This window comes from Arvicanthis niloticus, chromosome 17 (assembly GCF_011762505.2).
Source record: "Arvicanthis niloticus isolate mArvNil1 chromosome 17, mArvNil1.pat.X, whole genome shotgun sequence".
In the NCBI taxonomy this organism is placed as follows: Eukaryota; Metazoa; Chordata; class Mammalia; order Rodentia; family Muridae; genus Arvicanthis; species Arvicanthis niloticus.
Genome location: NC_047674.1, coordinates 44,683,373 through 44,698,267, shown reverse-complemented (window position 1 = coordinate 44,698,267; position 14,895 = coordinate 44,683,373). Strand labels below are relative to the sequence as shown.

Below are 14,895 nucleotides of genomic sequence, written 5' to 3'. Positions count from 1 at the left end.
CTGGAGGAAGTTAGGGCCTAGGATGTCTGCTCTTAAAGGACAAACATGGGCTCCGGCTGCTTTCTCCCTGTTTGCCGCAGCAGCCCTGTGAAGAGTTGGCTTTAGTAGGTGTTTCTTGCCTAAGTGTTCAAGCCAGGTATACAAGCAATGAAAATAACTGAAGGACTGAAGCCTATGAAATTGTGAGCCAATACCAACCTTTCCCTTTCTCTGTTTTAAAATTGGATATTTTATTTACATTTCAGATGTTATCCCCTTACCCCATATACCCCCCAACCCAGGAATCCCCTATCCATCCCCCCTCCACCTGCTTCTATGAAATTCCCCCACACTCGGCATCTTGCCTTCATGGGACCAAGGATCTCCTTCCCACCTATGCCCGACAAGGCCATCCTCCCCTACATATACAGCTGGAGCCATGGGCCCATCCCTATGTGCTCCCAGGCTGGTGGTTTAGACCCTGGGGACCTCTGGTTGGTTGGTATTGTTGCTCTCCTCATGGGGCTGCAAACCCTTTCAGCTCCTTCAGTCTTCTTTCTAACGCCTCCATTGGGAACCACATGATCAGTTAGTTTAATGGTTAGCTGTGAGCATCTGCCTCTGAATATGTCAGACTCTGGCAGACCTCTAAGGAGACAGCTATATCAGGCCCCTGTCAGCATGTACTTCCTGACATCCACATCAGCGTCTACCTTTGGTGACTGCACATGGGATGGATACCCAGGTGGAATGGTCTCCAGACAACCCCTCCTTCAGTTTCTGTCCTACACTTTGTCTCCATATTTGCTCCCTTGAGTATTTTGTTACTCCTTCTAAGAAGGACTGAAGCACCCACACTTGGTCTTTCTTCTTCATGAGCTTCATGTGGTCTGTGAGTTGAATCTTGGGTATTTCAAGCTTCTGGGCTAAATGCAAAACGATCCATTCTTATCTTCTTGTACAAAGCTCAAGTCCAAGTGGATAAAGGACCTGCACATAAAACCAGATACACTTAAACTAATAGAAAAGAAGGTGGGGAAGACCCTTGAATACCTAGGCACAGGGGAAAAGTTTCTGAACAGAACTCCAATGGCTTATGCTTTAAGATCAAGAATTGACAAATGGGACCTCATAAAATTGCAAAGCTTCTGTAAGGCAAAGGACACTGTCAATAAGACAAAACAGCAACCAACAGATTGGGAAAAGATCTTTACCAATCCTAGATCCTATAGAGAGCTAATAGCCAATGTATACAAAGAACTCAAGAAATTAGACTCCAGACAACCAAATAACCCTAATAAAAATGGGATACAGAGCTAAACAAAAAATTCTCAACTGAGGAAACTCGAATGGCAGAGAAGCACCTAAAGAAATTTTCAACATCCTTAGTCATTAGGGAAATGCAAATCAAAACAACCCTGAGATACCACCTCACACCAGTCAGAATGGCTGAAAACAAAAACTCAGATGCTAGTAGATGCTGGGGAGGATTTGGAGAAAGAGGAACACTCCTCCATTGTTGGTAGGATTGCAAGCTGGTACAACTACTCTGGAAATCAATCTGGTGGTTCCTCAAAAAATTGGACATAGCATTGCCTGAGCACCCAGCTATACCACTTCCGGGCATACACCCAGAAGATGCTCCAACATATAACAAGGACATATGCTCCACTATGTTCATAGCATCCCTATTTATAATAGCCAGAAGTTGGAAAGAACCCAGATGTCCTTCAACAGAGGAATGGATACAGAAAATGTGGCACATTTATATAATGGAGTATTACTCAGCTATTAAAAACAATGAATTTGAGAAATTCTTAGGTAAATGGATGGAACTAGAAAATACCTTTCCCTTTCTTATGTTGATGATCTCAGGTATTCACCACAGCACCAGAGGCTGTGTACAGCAGTAGATTTATTATAAAAGCTTTATAGTTAGGCGGCACTAAATTCTACCCCCCCCAAAATCTCAGTAATAAATCAACTAACCTTACACTGATGTAAAAGTTGAACTTCATATATTTCATTTTTAAACATTTTTTTGCTTTTTTCATAACAATAAGAAAGAGCTCACAGTATGTAGCCAAAGTAAATATTTTAAAATATTGTCTATTATTAATTTTTTCTGCGTATTGTTGAACATACATGCACAATGGTCAGGGTCACAATTGTCCTCCTTCATCTCTTGCTACACTGGGAAGTTCTGGGGTAATGGCTTGGACCAATTGTTGTCTCCTAAGAGGAAGATGCCTCCTTCTGGAACAACTATTGAGGAGTTTGCCTGAGGCTCATCTGAGGAAATGTCACTCTATCGTGAGTTTGATTGACATTCCTGAAAGCAGAAAATGGAGCAGGATGTTCCTCTCTACAAAGGAAAGATGCTCCCATGTTGAGATCCACGTTTTCACCTTCAAAGGAACGTTCCTGCCACTGTTCCTAAATGTCCCACTATGGTTCCTCTCCTCTTGCCCAGTTTTCCATCTACACATTCTCTATGCAGGAACAGCTCTGCAACCCTGCTCTAAGCTATGAGGGCACCTTTGCATGGCGTGTGGTTGACCCAGCGTTGATATAGAGCATGTGAGTGTGCATGGGATCTGAGGGTTCCTTTAAGGGATGGGAAAAGAGGCGTGGATGGGCTTGCAGGTGAAACCCTGTTGCCTTGGCAACTGCTGAGAGTGAGGGGCACAAAGAGGAACCTCACAGGTTTCTGATTACTTTCATGCACACCCAACACGTCAACAATAAAAGGATTAAAGCATACACTCATGGGAAATGAATGTAATTACACTGAAAATACATACACCAAATGAGGTGGGCGAGAGACAATACAAACCCTCTGTTAAGCATGAAACACATTCATTGGTATTATTTAGAGCATTCAGGTTGTTAGCCAGGCCCTGGGGATACAGGGCAATGAAATAACAGACACCATGCTTGCCTTTGGATAGCATATTGCCGACATAAAAACCATAGCTCTATTCTTGAACAAGTAAGAGTTTATTCTGGAGCCATTTGAATGACCATGGCCTGGGGTGCACATGTTTAGCTTATTCTATATTACATGTTCCAAACATGATTTTTTTGTAGTTTTACAAAATGAAGAAAGTCAGAAATCAAGGCAAGTTTAAAATACATTGGTGGGTACACCAGAGAGGCAGGTACAGTGTGATGAGGGAAGCTAATCTACAGGCCTACGATGCTGTCTGATGACGTTCTTAGCTCATGGATGGGCAGAAGCTGGTGTTCTGCTAAATTAATAGCTTCTGAGAGATTTTTTAAAAATTAAGTATCACAAGATGTTAGCTGTAAGTTAATAGCTTAAGAGGTTTTTATTTATTAGCACAAAGTGCTTGTTCAAACACATGGTGGGACAAGGAATGGCTGTTTCACAAGGCTAAAACTAGTCAAAGATAAAATACTTAGCCCCAGAACCTGCAAATTCCAATCTCTCCACAACATTGAATTTTTTATTTAAATATATATATTTTGATTAAAATATACATTTACTTTAAATATACATTCACACGTATGTATGTATGTATGTATGTATGTATGTATGTGACATATAATAAAGTTTTAAATCAAGTTAAAAGGCAATTTTCCAACAGTTTGAGACAGAATCCAGTGTGAATCTCTCTGATGTATTAGAGCATTGCTTTCTAGAGCTGCCACAGGGATAAAAATGTCTCAATCCAGGAGTAGGGATCCCACAACTTCGTGATAAGTTTTCTGAGAAAAGAACTTATGGAAAATGACAAGAGATCTTGTCCCTGGGAGGTAGAGGTAAGAAAGTGAGCTGGGCTGGAGAAATGGTTCATTGGTTAAGGGCACTGGCTGCTCTTCCAGAGGTCTGGAGTTCAATCCCCAGCAATCGCATGGTGGCTCACAACCATCTGTGATGGGATCTGATGCCCTCTTTCTTGTGTCTGAAGACAGCGACTGTATGCTCATATACATAAAATAAGTAAGTCTTAAAAAAAAGAAGAAAGGTCTATGGTATGAGCTCCTGTCTTTCACCTGAGCTTCTACTGCCTCCTCAGCTTCATAGCAAGGTGTCTTCTAAAGCCTAGGGTTACTACCCATTCACAACCACTCTGTGAAATAATCTATTGTGTGGCCTGATCCTGTTTCAAATTCAATGAAGAAACAAGAAAAAAAATGTATGGAGTCATCACAGATTGTTTTCTTCACACAAATGAGTGTATGGTTTCTGGGGTAACCAGATGGCAGCCTTGTGTTTCAAGACTTCCAAGCCTCTGGGCTGAGGACCATCAGGACATACAGAGCAGGAAGCAGTGTTGCCAGCTCCCTCTCCTGCCTCTCAGCCTGACTGAAGAGCCTGCTGAGAACAAGTGGCCTGGAACCTCTGGCTCAGAACTTCTGTGTCCAAAGGATGATCGTTATCGCCACATCCATCATGCTCCTCACCATCAGCATCACACTCCCAGCCCCACCTCACCTTGCCCACCCTCCTGGGATGACCACTTTCTAACCCTTATGTTTTTCCTGGGCTGGATGTTTGTCAAAGTGTTATCATACTACCTTATTGTCTCTGGAGTGTGATACCATGGGCTCATATAGTGCCACAAGAAACTGATCTGTGGAGCATGCTAAACAAGCCCAAAGTCCTGAATTTTTACAACCAAGAACTTTATGAAAGTCAAAGAGTCATTAAAAGTAACACCCCTGTATTATGTAATGGTATTTGCTTTCTGTGGGGCAAGTGAGTTATTGAGTGTTTTGAAAACATTCAGAATTCTTTTAAAGAAGAATACACTTCCCCTAACTTTGCAAATGAGGAAACAAAGTCTTTTACCTCATGACAAGTGACTAATCACACCATCTCACAGCTACAGGAGACATGGCCACAAGTGTAACCATACATGTCAACTTCAAAAGACACATGCCTTGATGACTCTTTCCATGGGCTTTCCTACAAACAACTTGAATTATTATATACAATCCACTGTGCTCTTTCTATGAAGTATGCATGGTGACTGTAGTTGTAGCAGACGCAAGGCCCCACTACACTGCTTGTGGGCATCACAAGCACAATGACTTATTTCAGAAAAACATTTAGATGACTGAATATGCTTCTAGGACAAAGTACATTTTTCATTAATATGAGAATAGTTTAAGCTATATTTAAAAATAAAAGGGATGATACCAAAAGTACCTGGGAACAAGAATTCCTGAAAAAAAAAGCAAATTCTGCTTAGGCTGATTAAGACTATGGAGAGTTTGGCTGTCACAGACTCAGAGGCTAATTACTCTCTATCATAGACAACCTTGAGACCCCTAAGGAGGCATTCTTTGTTCACCTCTGTGTCAGACCTAAGGTCCTATAAACAGATGAAAAGTTTGGAATGTTATGACTTAACAAAGGATAATTCTGCACCAAAGGCTGAAAATGTTATCAGCTAGCATCCGAGAGCGCTACAGTCGAGATCCTTCCACTTGACTGTAACCCAACTCTAATGTTTCTAGCACCTGTATTTTTAAAAAACGCATTGACTTGTGACTTCTTCTTTCTGTTATCACCAGAACTTTAGGAAACTGTTTCCACATTGGAACAATTGAACTTGGTGTTATCTAAATCTACATTCTCAGGCCACAGCCACTCAAATTTAGATCCAAAATAAATTATCACTTTTCCCAGTGAGTTTAAAGATGTCCTTTTATATGTACATACCCATCTTTTAAAAGCCTAATGGTGTCTTATGTTTTCTGAGTACATAATATAAAACTGGTGATTTATAGGTGGTTTGCATGCTTCAGTGATTTAGTCTTGAGATCAACTCAAAACAGACATTGTAAAGAAATGCAATGCTTTGGAGTAGGTTACTGAGTCACAAGAACACCCAGTGGCATGGCCGATGTAAAGAACCTAATACATTCAGAAGGCCATACCCAACTCACGAAGCCATCTCAGAACTCATAGATTTTTAATAACAATTATGTAGAGACATTAATCCCTTCTTAAATTGGAAGTTTGGTATAATTGCGCCGCCATTTTCCAGAAGAGTCAATTTTACTTACAAGAGTAAAGTCATGTAGCAAACAGGAAGTGCTTTACCCACAGCAGGGCTCCTGAGGAGAAAAATGTTGTTGTACAGCAGAAGCCTATTGGCAGGATGTTAGACACAGGCTTGTGCCCTATTCCATTCTGGAGACACACAATGTTCCTTCCGATTACACTTGGGATCGGATGAAATATTACAAATGCATAGCCAGGAGAAAAGATGAGTGTTTCCTTACCACTGGCTAGCATTCCTGAAGCTCATGTCTTAGTCACTGGCATAGGAATGGTCCTAGGAGAGGTGACATCAACTACAATAAGCAGACTTTCCTGTGGAGCAGGAATTTTGAAGAACTGTCCTACCTTTGTCATTCAAGGCAATGGCTGGTCTACTGCCCAGGATCCAGCTTTTCCGAATTTGAAGCAAGCCTTAGGTATAGGTTCTCCTGTCCCTATCTTCTGTGGAGATCAGGGGTGCTCTCAGAAGCTGGCATGTCTATCACAAAGAGCTTTTTTAGTATACATTTTAAATGCCATATTCTACAGATCTCTGAAGTTTTTGAGGGTCATCCGTCTGTCTAAAGTATATTTGACTAGACAAACCTTGTTTGTATATAATTACTCAAAGTAGACTTAACCTTGAAAATATACAAACACAAGAGGTTAAATAAGGCTTATTACTATAATTACTTACATTAGTACTTGACATTTGATTACAAATATACTTCTCAACACTTTAAAGGATTTTATCATTTATAAGGTGACTGACTACTAACTTGCATTTCTTAATTATCATTAACAGTTTACAATAATCTAGTAGCTTTCATAAGACTAGGAATTTAGGTTTTGCCCTGTTAGGTTTTAGCTTTAAAAATCATGATTTTGAATTGAAGCCCCCTTAGTATCAAGATAAGCCTTTTTGTTTGTTTGACTTTAAAAGACAAGGTTTCTTTGTGTAACAGCCCTGGCTGACCTGGAACTTGATCTGTAGACTGGGATTAAAGGCTTGTGCCACCATGCCCGGCTCAAAAATAAAACTTGTAATCACAGTATCCAAACAGCTAAGGTTTAAAGGCAGATAAGCTAGATAAATATTACTGTGAACATCATTAGACATTAGGAGTTTATTGATTTTGATTATTTAATACATCTTACTCATGAAACATGTTACTATACTTATCTAAATTTACTAGCAGTTGGTGTTGGGTCATTAGCAAAGACGTGAAATTTCATAGAGAATATTTTAAAGAGTTGAATCATGTATACAGTATGTTGTAGCAAATAAAACCTTAAATTTCTACCAACGTCACACAAAAGTCCATACAAATTTAGAATATTTGAGACTTGTTGCTTTCTTAGTTTAAAAGGAGATACAATAATAAAGAGTTCACTATGACCAAGAAGTTTTATGATTGTTGTTTTATACAACGGGGTTGTCTTAAGATGGTAAAGTCACATGGCAGGGTGTCAACCATGTGGCTGACATGGTTGCTGTTTAAGGCATTTGTTTTCCCTATCATCTATCTATCTATCTATCTATCTATCTATCTATCTATCTATCTATCTATCTATCTATCTTCTATCTTTCTTTTTTAATGAGTTGTACCCACATTACATGCACATATACCCAAAACAAGAGTTGAAACACATATATAAACACCCACGTATACAAACACCCATGTATACATTTTTAATTATAAGCCTTTTGCTATAAGTTTAAAGCCAAATTTTGTTGCAGATTATGTACATTTAAAACCATACCCAATGAGTAGCTTACAAGTCCTTAGATAAGAATTTATAACATGATCTTAAGATGTTTTGTTTGTGAGAGCAGAGTGCAAAGAAATCAGGAGATAAAAGATGTTTTGTAAGTGTGGGGAGTTGGAACCTTAGAGATAAGAGAATTTGAGAGCTTATAGCATAGCAAGTTTAGATATAAAATATTTGTGAATCATTTGTCCATGGCAGTGGGAATTTGGAAATCAGGTACACCAATTTCTTGCCTTTGAACAAAGCCACGCTGTTGTATAAAATCTGAGTCCATGAAGGAAGAGAGAGCACAGGCCCACAGAAACCCAATGGCCAGGTCCAGGTGGCAGACCACAAGAGCCAGTGCTATGTGGGAGACATAAAGTGGGCTCTAGAATTTGAAATTGAGTTTACAGATAAATGCTAAGTGCACACCTCAGGAAGGTCAGGTCAGCAGCTTGGTTTGAGGGGTGTGGGGAGGGGGATCCCAAGGACTTTACACGGTGTCCTACCTGGTAGCCTAGAATTGGGGAGATGGGTTTTGCCCTGGGTTAGATGTCTCTGGATCCTAAGGCTCCTGAACAAAGACCCTCTTTCTTCCAGAATGGACTTGTCCTGGTGCATCCCATCCTAACAAGGGATCCTGGGGATCTTAGACCCAGAAGAAGTGCCTGGTGCTTCTTAGACTGCTGGGAAAGTCTTACTCACCTACTCAAAAGTTGATCACATCAAGCAGAGAGAAAGATGGGGGAAAGGAGAATTCTTCAGTCTCCCTCATCAGGACTAGGGGGCTTAACTCCTCCTTGGTCTTTGACACCAAGATAATAGGTTTTCTCTGCCCACTAAATAAGCCAGTTCAAGCCGAATTTTAAAAGGGGGCAGGTTATTTGCGGGGGGGGGGGGGGAACGGGACAGCTCTCAGGTGCCTTCACCAGTCCCAAGGAACAAGGCCAGGGAAATTGCAGGTAGACAGAGGTAGGGGAGAAGAAAGAAAAAACATGTGCCCAGGGAGGGAAGAGACAGAAGGACAGAAGGACAGAGGGACAGAGGAACAGAGGGAAGGAGGAAGGGAAAAAGGGAAAAGGAGGGAAGAGGGGGGGAGGCAGAAGGAGAGGGAGACTGAGGCCTCTGGTGGAGGCCCCTGGGCTGGAAAGATCAGGGCAGAGGGTGGAGGTATGCCAGACACACCCTATAACAGCTAAACCCAGAGGGATGCTGGGAGAACATGGAGGCCTGGTTAGCTTTGGTATGCTAAATAGGCACCTTTTCAGGGTCTGAAACTCAACAGTTGTAACCACAGCTCCTTTGTTAAAAACTATCTGCTATACATTTCCATCCATCAAGCTTAGCTTACCCATGTACCAAACTTAAAAAAAATAAAGCAACCGCCCCTTTTTTTCCATATTATTTATAGACAGGAGCCATTAAAGGGAAAATCCTGGAGCACAATGAACTTAATTAATAAAGACTTGTTTGTTCTTTCTGTTTTCTAGTTTGAAGAAAAGTTTCTGAAAACTCGGGATGACTTGGCAAGGCTAAGAAATGGTAAGAAACAGATCTAAATGTCTGGTGGCAGCTATAAGCGTTTAATGATAAGACAGCACCCATGTAATGTTGTGGTTATTATTATTCTGGGGGACTGCTACACCACCTGGTTGCCTTTAAATATTTATTAGGGGATTTCTACCCCACTTCACACCATATTGTTCCTGGATAAAAGACACAGAAACCTTTAGTACCATAAGAAGCTTAGAAGCACTAGAGCTGGGTGGGTACCAGCCCTCTATCCTATTTTGTCTACTTGCTGCGGTGATCCCTGAGATATCACTTGCCGTGTTCTGTTTGGGATCTGCCTACTCCATCCATGGGCCACATGGCCATGTGCTTTTCCTTTTCCTCTCCCTTTCTCATGGTCCCTATCAAGCCCAAGAACACCTCTGTTCTGCCCAGCCCAGGCTGTAGGCATCTTTATTAACCAATCAGGGATAACTTGTTGGGCAAGGTTTACATACCATCATTTGTACTTGATCTTAGGGACCAGTATTTAGCATTTGAATATAGCAGCACCAGGCCAACTCTGGACACATAATTGTTGTGTTCACTGATGAAAGGGTAGTAAATGTAAGTCATGGGTTTTCTCTATGAGCAGATCTGAAAGTCTCTCAGTTAAAGGAGCTGAGAAGCTCTTTGTAGTTGCCAAGAAACCATCCCCAGAGCCCCACAGATGTTCCATCTCTGTTTTCACATGCTCACTACAGTTAGCTCAGGTTCCCACAGTGCCCTCCATCCACATATAACTCACTGGATGCCAGGAGCAAATATGTCAATCACTTACCTTGAGTTCTAACAGGTTTGACAAACTAATTTGCTAGAAATATTGTATTCTAACAGAAAGACTATGCTAGTTATGTGGAAGACTATGAGAGAGGACAAGGTGAGAAAGGGAGAAGGCACACCTATGGGTAAGGGGTCTGGGCCTACCTAGTACATACTGTCCCTTGGTGTTAGTGAAAAACACACAGGAACCTACATAGAAGCAGGTTGGTGATCTTGTCTTGATATCATGAATAGCAAGAGATTTCGGACTTTCCCACTTGTGAATGGTACCAGATGACCATTGGCTTGTACCTCCCCCATCTTGTTCCTAAAATATACATGGATGTGAATTAAACACTCCATCATGTCCCATGCAACAGACACAGAATTAGTATTCTGGATACGAAATTAAAACACTAATAAAATAGGCTGAAACTTAGAAGATACAGCAGATGCAGAAAAAAAATGCTATTTCATTAAAGGTTTAGCAAGCAACAAGTTTTTAAAATGTGAGTGTATTCATGAAATACCTTTTGTTTTAAATGTTCTGATCATGGCATGAAAACGTGTGTGTGTGTGTGTGTGTGTGTATACAGACATTTTAGTCTTCTTTTTCTTTCTTCATCAATAGATGGGAGTTTAATGTTTGATCAAGTGCCCATGGTGGAGATTGACGGGATGAAGCTGGTGCAGACCAAAGCCATTCTCAACTACATTGCCGCCAAATACAACCTCTATGGGAAGGACATAAAGGAGAGAGCCATGTATGGTAGACGTTCTCTGAACGATTTGGGTCCTATCTTGAGTAAGCAGAAGCAAGGCAAGGGATTCATGAACACAACGGGGTTGTGTGCTTGGGTGCGCATACACTGACACCAGTTAGGAGGAGTTCCACTGAGACGAGGGAAGAATATGAGGGGTTAGAGATGTGTCGTTGTAGAATAGGAGATGTTGGAGTCCTGTTTCCAAAAGATTTGTTTAATCTTTAGAAGCTTTATTCTAGCCACTAACTTTGCACAAAGGCCAAGTCTTTGACTGACAGAAAGGAAAGGGATCCAAAGATCTGACCTTCTAGTTCTGGCCATTACAAGACATATAACAGTAACCATGACCCTCGTTACCATCGAAATCTACATACAGTTAGCCTGCCTGTGACCCATAGAGTCTGGTGCAGAGACACCAGGGTTGTATGATGCTTTTCATGGGAACTGAATGAAGGCTTTTCGAAGCTGCCAAGACTTAATCATCAGATCTCCTCTCTCCTGTGATACAACCGCTCCATTCAAACAAAAGTCTTCTGTGGAACTGTGGGATGTTTCTCAAAAAGCTAAACATGAAGTCACCAGCAGTTCCATTAATAGATAGATAAATACACAAGAGGAATGAAAATAGATGCTCAGGAATAATTGCACAGGAATGTGCATAGATATGTGCTAGTTATAGTGTTTAAAAAAACGAGTCAAGTGTTAACCAAAGAGTGCATGCAGAGAAGAACACTGCTTGCTAGACATTAGGGTCATTCAAAAAGGAATGTTACTGGATGTGGTGGCATTTGCCTTTAGTCACTGAAGTCAGTGACCAAGGCAGGCAAACTGCTTTGAGTTTAAGGCCAGTTTGTCAACATAATGAGTTATAGCCCAGCCAGAGCTACATAGAGAGACTCTGTATATATTTTTAAAAGTCCAAAAGGATTGCTAGTCTGCAAGTAAACATCATATCCCCACCAGAGGGAAAGAGTTTTACTACTCACTGCCTTTTGCAACCTTTAAGTATGAAACCTCAGGTGAGAGATTTTTGGCAGAATACTTGTCTATTTTTCAGCATTGACATGTATACAGAAGGTGTGGCGGATCTGGAGATAATGGTTCTCTATTACCCCCACATGCCCCCTGGGGAAAAGGAGGCAAGTCTTGCCACAATCAAGGACAAAGCAAGGAACCGTTACTTCCCTGCCTATGAAAAGGTGAGTGGAAGCTGACGGACCTTCCTCAAATTCAGAGGGTCTAATAGTCTTCAGTGGACACCTGAGCAACTAAAGTTGCTATAACAAAAATGCCAAGCCTGTTAAAACATGCTATGAAGTATAAATAACATCAAGACCCTACAGATTGGTATCGGGATTGGTGTCAGGCCAGACTTGCTGTTTTGTGTCTTCAGTTCCAGAAGGCATATAGGAGATCACTAGAGTCCCCCTTTTAGGGAGTAGGGGTGCCATTCATGAGCACTTAACCTACAGTCTATCTATTCCACTCTCAAGGGTCTTACTTAATAGCAAAATTATGCTGTGGGCTGGGGATCTTTGCATCTTGATTTGGGGTAGGGGCATACACAGATCTTCAATCACAATAGAGAAAGGTGTTCTTGGGGTTGTTGGTCTTTACCTCCAGAACAGATTTCATTATTGCTAATTCAGCACCTAAACATTGGAGGTGTTGTGTAAATGTAGAATGTGAAGAACCATTGGGATAATTGTAGCAGAGAGAAGTGTTTTTTTTTTTTTTTCAAATTTTTTATGTTCTGCTATGACCTACCCTAGAGGTTTTCTGAAAGATTTCACAGTCACAATTAGAACTTGGTGTATGTGAGCATCCAAGCCACATTAGAGGCTGCTGTTGATTAAACAGTACACCGTCATCTTTTGACTCGAGAGCATCACACTGAAAGTAATACATCAGAAAATATTCTGCCCCTGATATATGGAAGCCTAAAACAGGTGGCCATCAGAAGAATATTGTTCTGATTCAGGATAGATTTGAAGTGTCTACACAATAATGGCACAGGTGTTGAAAGGAAGAGGCAGAGAAGAGATGTAAAGGGGAAAAAATTGCCAGAATTAGTAACCTCAGATTTTTAAAAAGAAAGTTACACAAAATCAAAGAATAAAGTTCTGTCTTTACACACGTATGTGTGTTTGTTGTATGTATACATATTCCTGAGAGTTCCATTTACAAATGAAGAGGCCATGTTTCAGAATTATCCAATGCCAAGCTGAACATAAGAAAAATAATTGTAGGCATGTAACAGTGACAGGTGCCTTGCACATAAAGGAAGAACCACAGGTTTCATCTACTTTCACTTCACTGAATATGGTGCCTTCTCCTTCCGTCTTCAGGATTTCAATAATGCTGGATATGTTTAGCACATTTAATCTAATATGAAGTCAGATTTTTGATTAAAAACTGACTTTGTATTAGATTATTCCTTTTATCATTAATTCAACAAGCACTAATTCATTGCTTGTGTGTCAGATCTAGGTTGTAGAAAAGAACATAAGTCACCATTCCCTCAGATTCTCACTCTTGTGACAGCGACAGATTAGGATGTATCCCATAAAAAGATGCTCGCCATTCATTACAGCTTGTCTTTTATCAAGCAGTGATTTATATTTATATACGTATACCTAATCTAATATGTATTTGATGGCATATTATCTTTAGTTGGTAGGGCTATGGGAGTTTTTTTCTTCATTCTTAAGACTTTAACACGGATGAACTATTTTAGCAAATATTGCTTATTACGACAATATATTTTTCTAACAACTTTCATCCATCTGAAAAAGTTGAGCTAGGCATGGTGACACATTCCAGGCACTCAAGACATAGAAGGCTAAGTACACAGTGTGTTTGAGACCAGTCTGGACTACATGAAAATCTGGCTCAATAAATACATGCATGCATGCATAATACATACATACATACATACATACATACATACATACAGTTAAAGAACATACATGCAATGTCTACTTGATAACAAAATTGACATCCTGTGTGTTCAATGTATTCATTCCTCCCCCTTACCTGCCCTTGTACTAACCATAGTCCTTTTTCCTAGCATTTGTAGAAACTAATTGTAGACATGTATTTAGTTAATGCTTCAATGCTTCAGCAGTGCTGAAGATTCCATAGCAGAGATGACAGTTCAGGCTTAATGTAGATGCCATAGACAGGAGGACACTGGGAAGCAGAACGAGGAGGAAGATCGTCACTGAAACGGACTATACATGTGTGAAGGGTGCTGTCACACAGTGAAGCCACTTCCCACAAAGAGACTATAGAGTATACGTGGGCCAACCCCAAATGTCAGGGCCTTCAGGGTAGTTAGGAAGAAATGGTGTCTCTGGAGGTAGGAGCTTGGCACGTCCCTAAGAAGTAGTGAAGGACAGATGACAGATGGTCAGAGGTCTGCTTCTTGATTTTATCATGAGCCAGGGCCTAGAGACAAGCATGGAGCCCCATATACCTTTGACAAGGGAGTGAAGGGACATTTGCTATGAGAAGCTCGGGAGAACTCAAGGGGTCCCACTCTGATGCCTGTTGTCTTCAGGATCTAACTAACATCTTCAATTCCTCAGGTGTTGAAAAGCCATGGACAAGATTATCTCGTTGGCAATAGGCTGAGCAGGGCAGATGTTTCCCTGGTTGAACTTCTCTACCATGTGGAAGAGCTGGACCCAGGTGTTACAGACAACTTCCCTCTGCTGAAGGTACTCTAGCCCAAGCCCTTTGAAGACAGCCCATATCTTACCTCATGGAAACCAATATTTTGACCATCAGGATGATAGTGATGCAACGTCCAGTTACTTCCTGTCTCTATAGCTAGCCCTCTCCTCTAGACATACATATAAAATTAGACTTTAGACATTAGTTCTAAGACATGAAAGGAATTCTGTTACATGAGGAATCTGAGGTGGATGCTCTCTCAGGACATATAATTTTGTCTTGAATAATGGAAAGAACCCAGGACCTCACTCTCTCTCCCTTACATTCCATCCCACCTTGGATTTGATCCTGATTTCAATGGGATTCTCTCTATCAAAGGTGCAGCCT

At 40.9% G+C, this 14,895-nt stretch overlaps 1 protein-coding gene across 2 annotated transcripts in view; it reads left to right on the top strand.

Annotated features, from left to right (window-relative positions):
* LOC117722371 (glutathione S-transferase A3) overlaps nucleotides 1-14,895 on the top strand; it is a 31,798-nt gene that overhangs the window by 14,951 nt on the left and 1,952 nt on the right. For both annotated transcript variants that reach the window (XM_034521452.2, XM_076915211.1), the window contains 4 exons: nucleotides 9,244-9,295; nucleotides 10,698-10,830; nucleotides 11,888-12,029; nucleotides 14,421-14,552. In XM_034521452.2, the coding sequence (XP_034377343.1) occupies nucleotides 9,244-9,295; nucleotides 10,698-10,830; nucleotides 11,888-12,029; nucleotides 14,421-14,552 (459 nt within the window). The remainder of the gene's footprint in view (nucleotides 1-9,243; nucleotides 9,296-10,697; nucleotides 10,831-11,887; nucleotides 12,030-14,420; nucleotides 14,553-14,895) is intronic.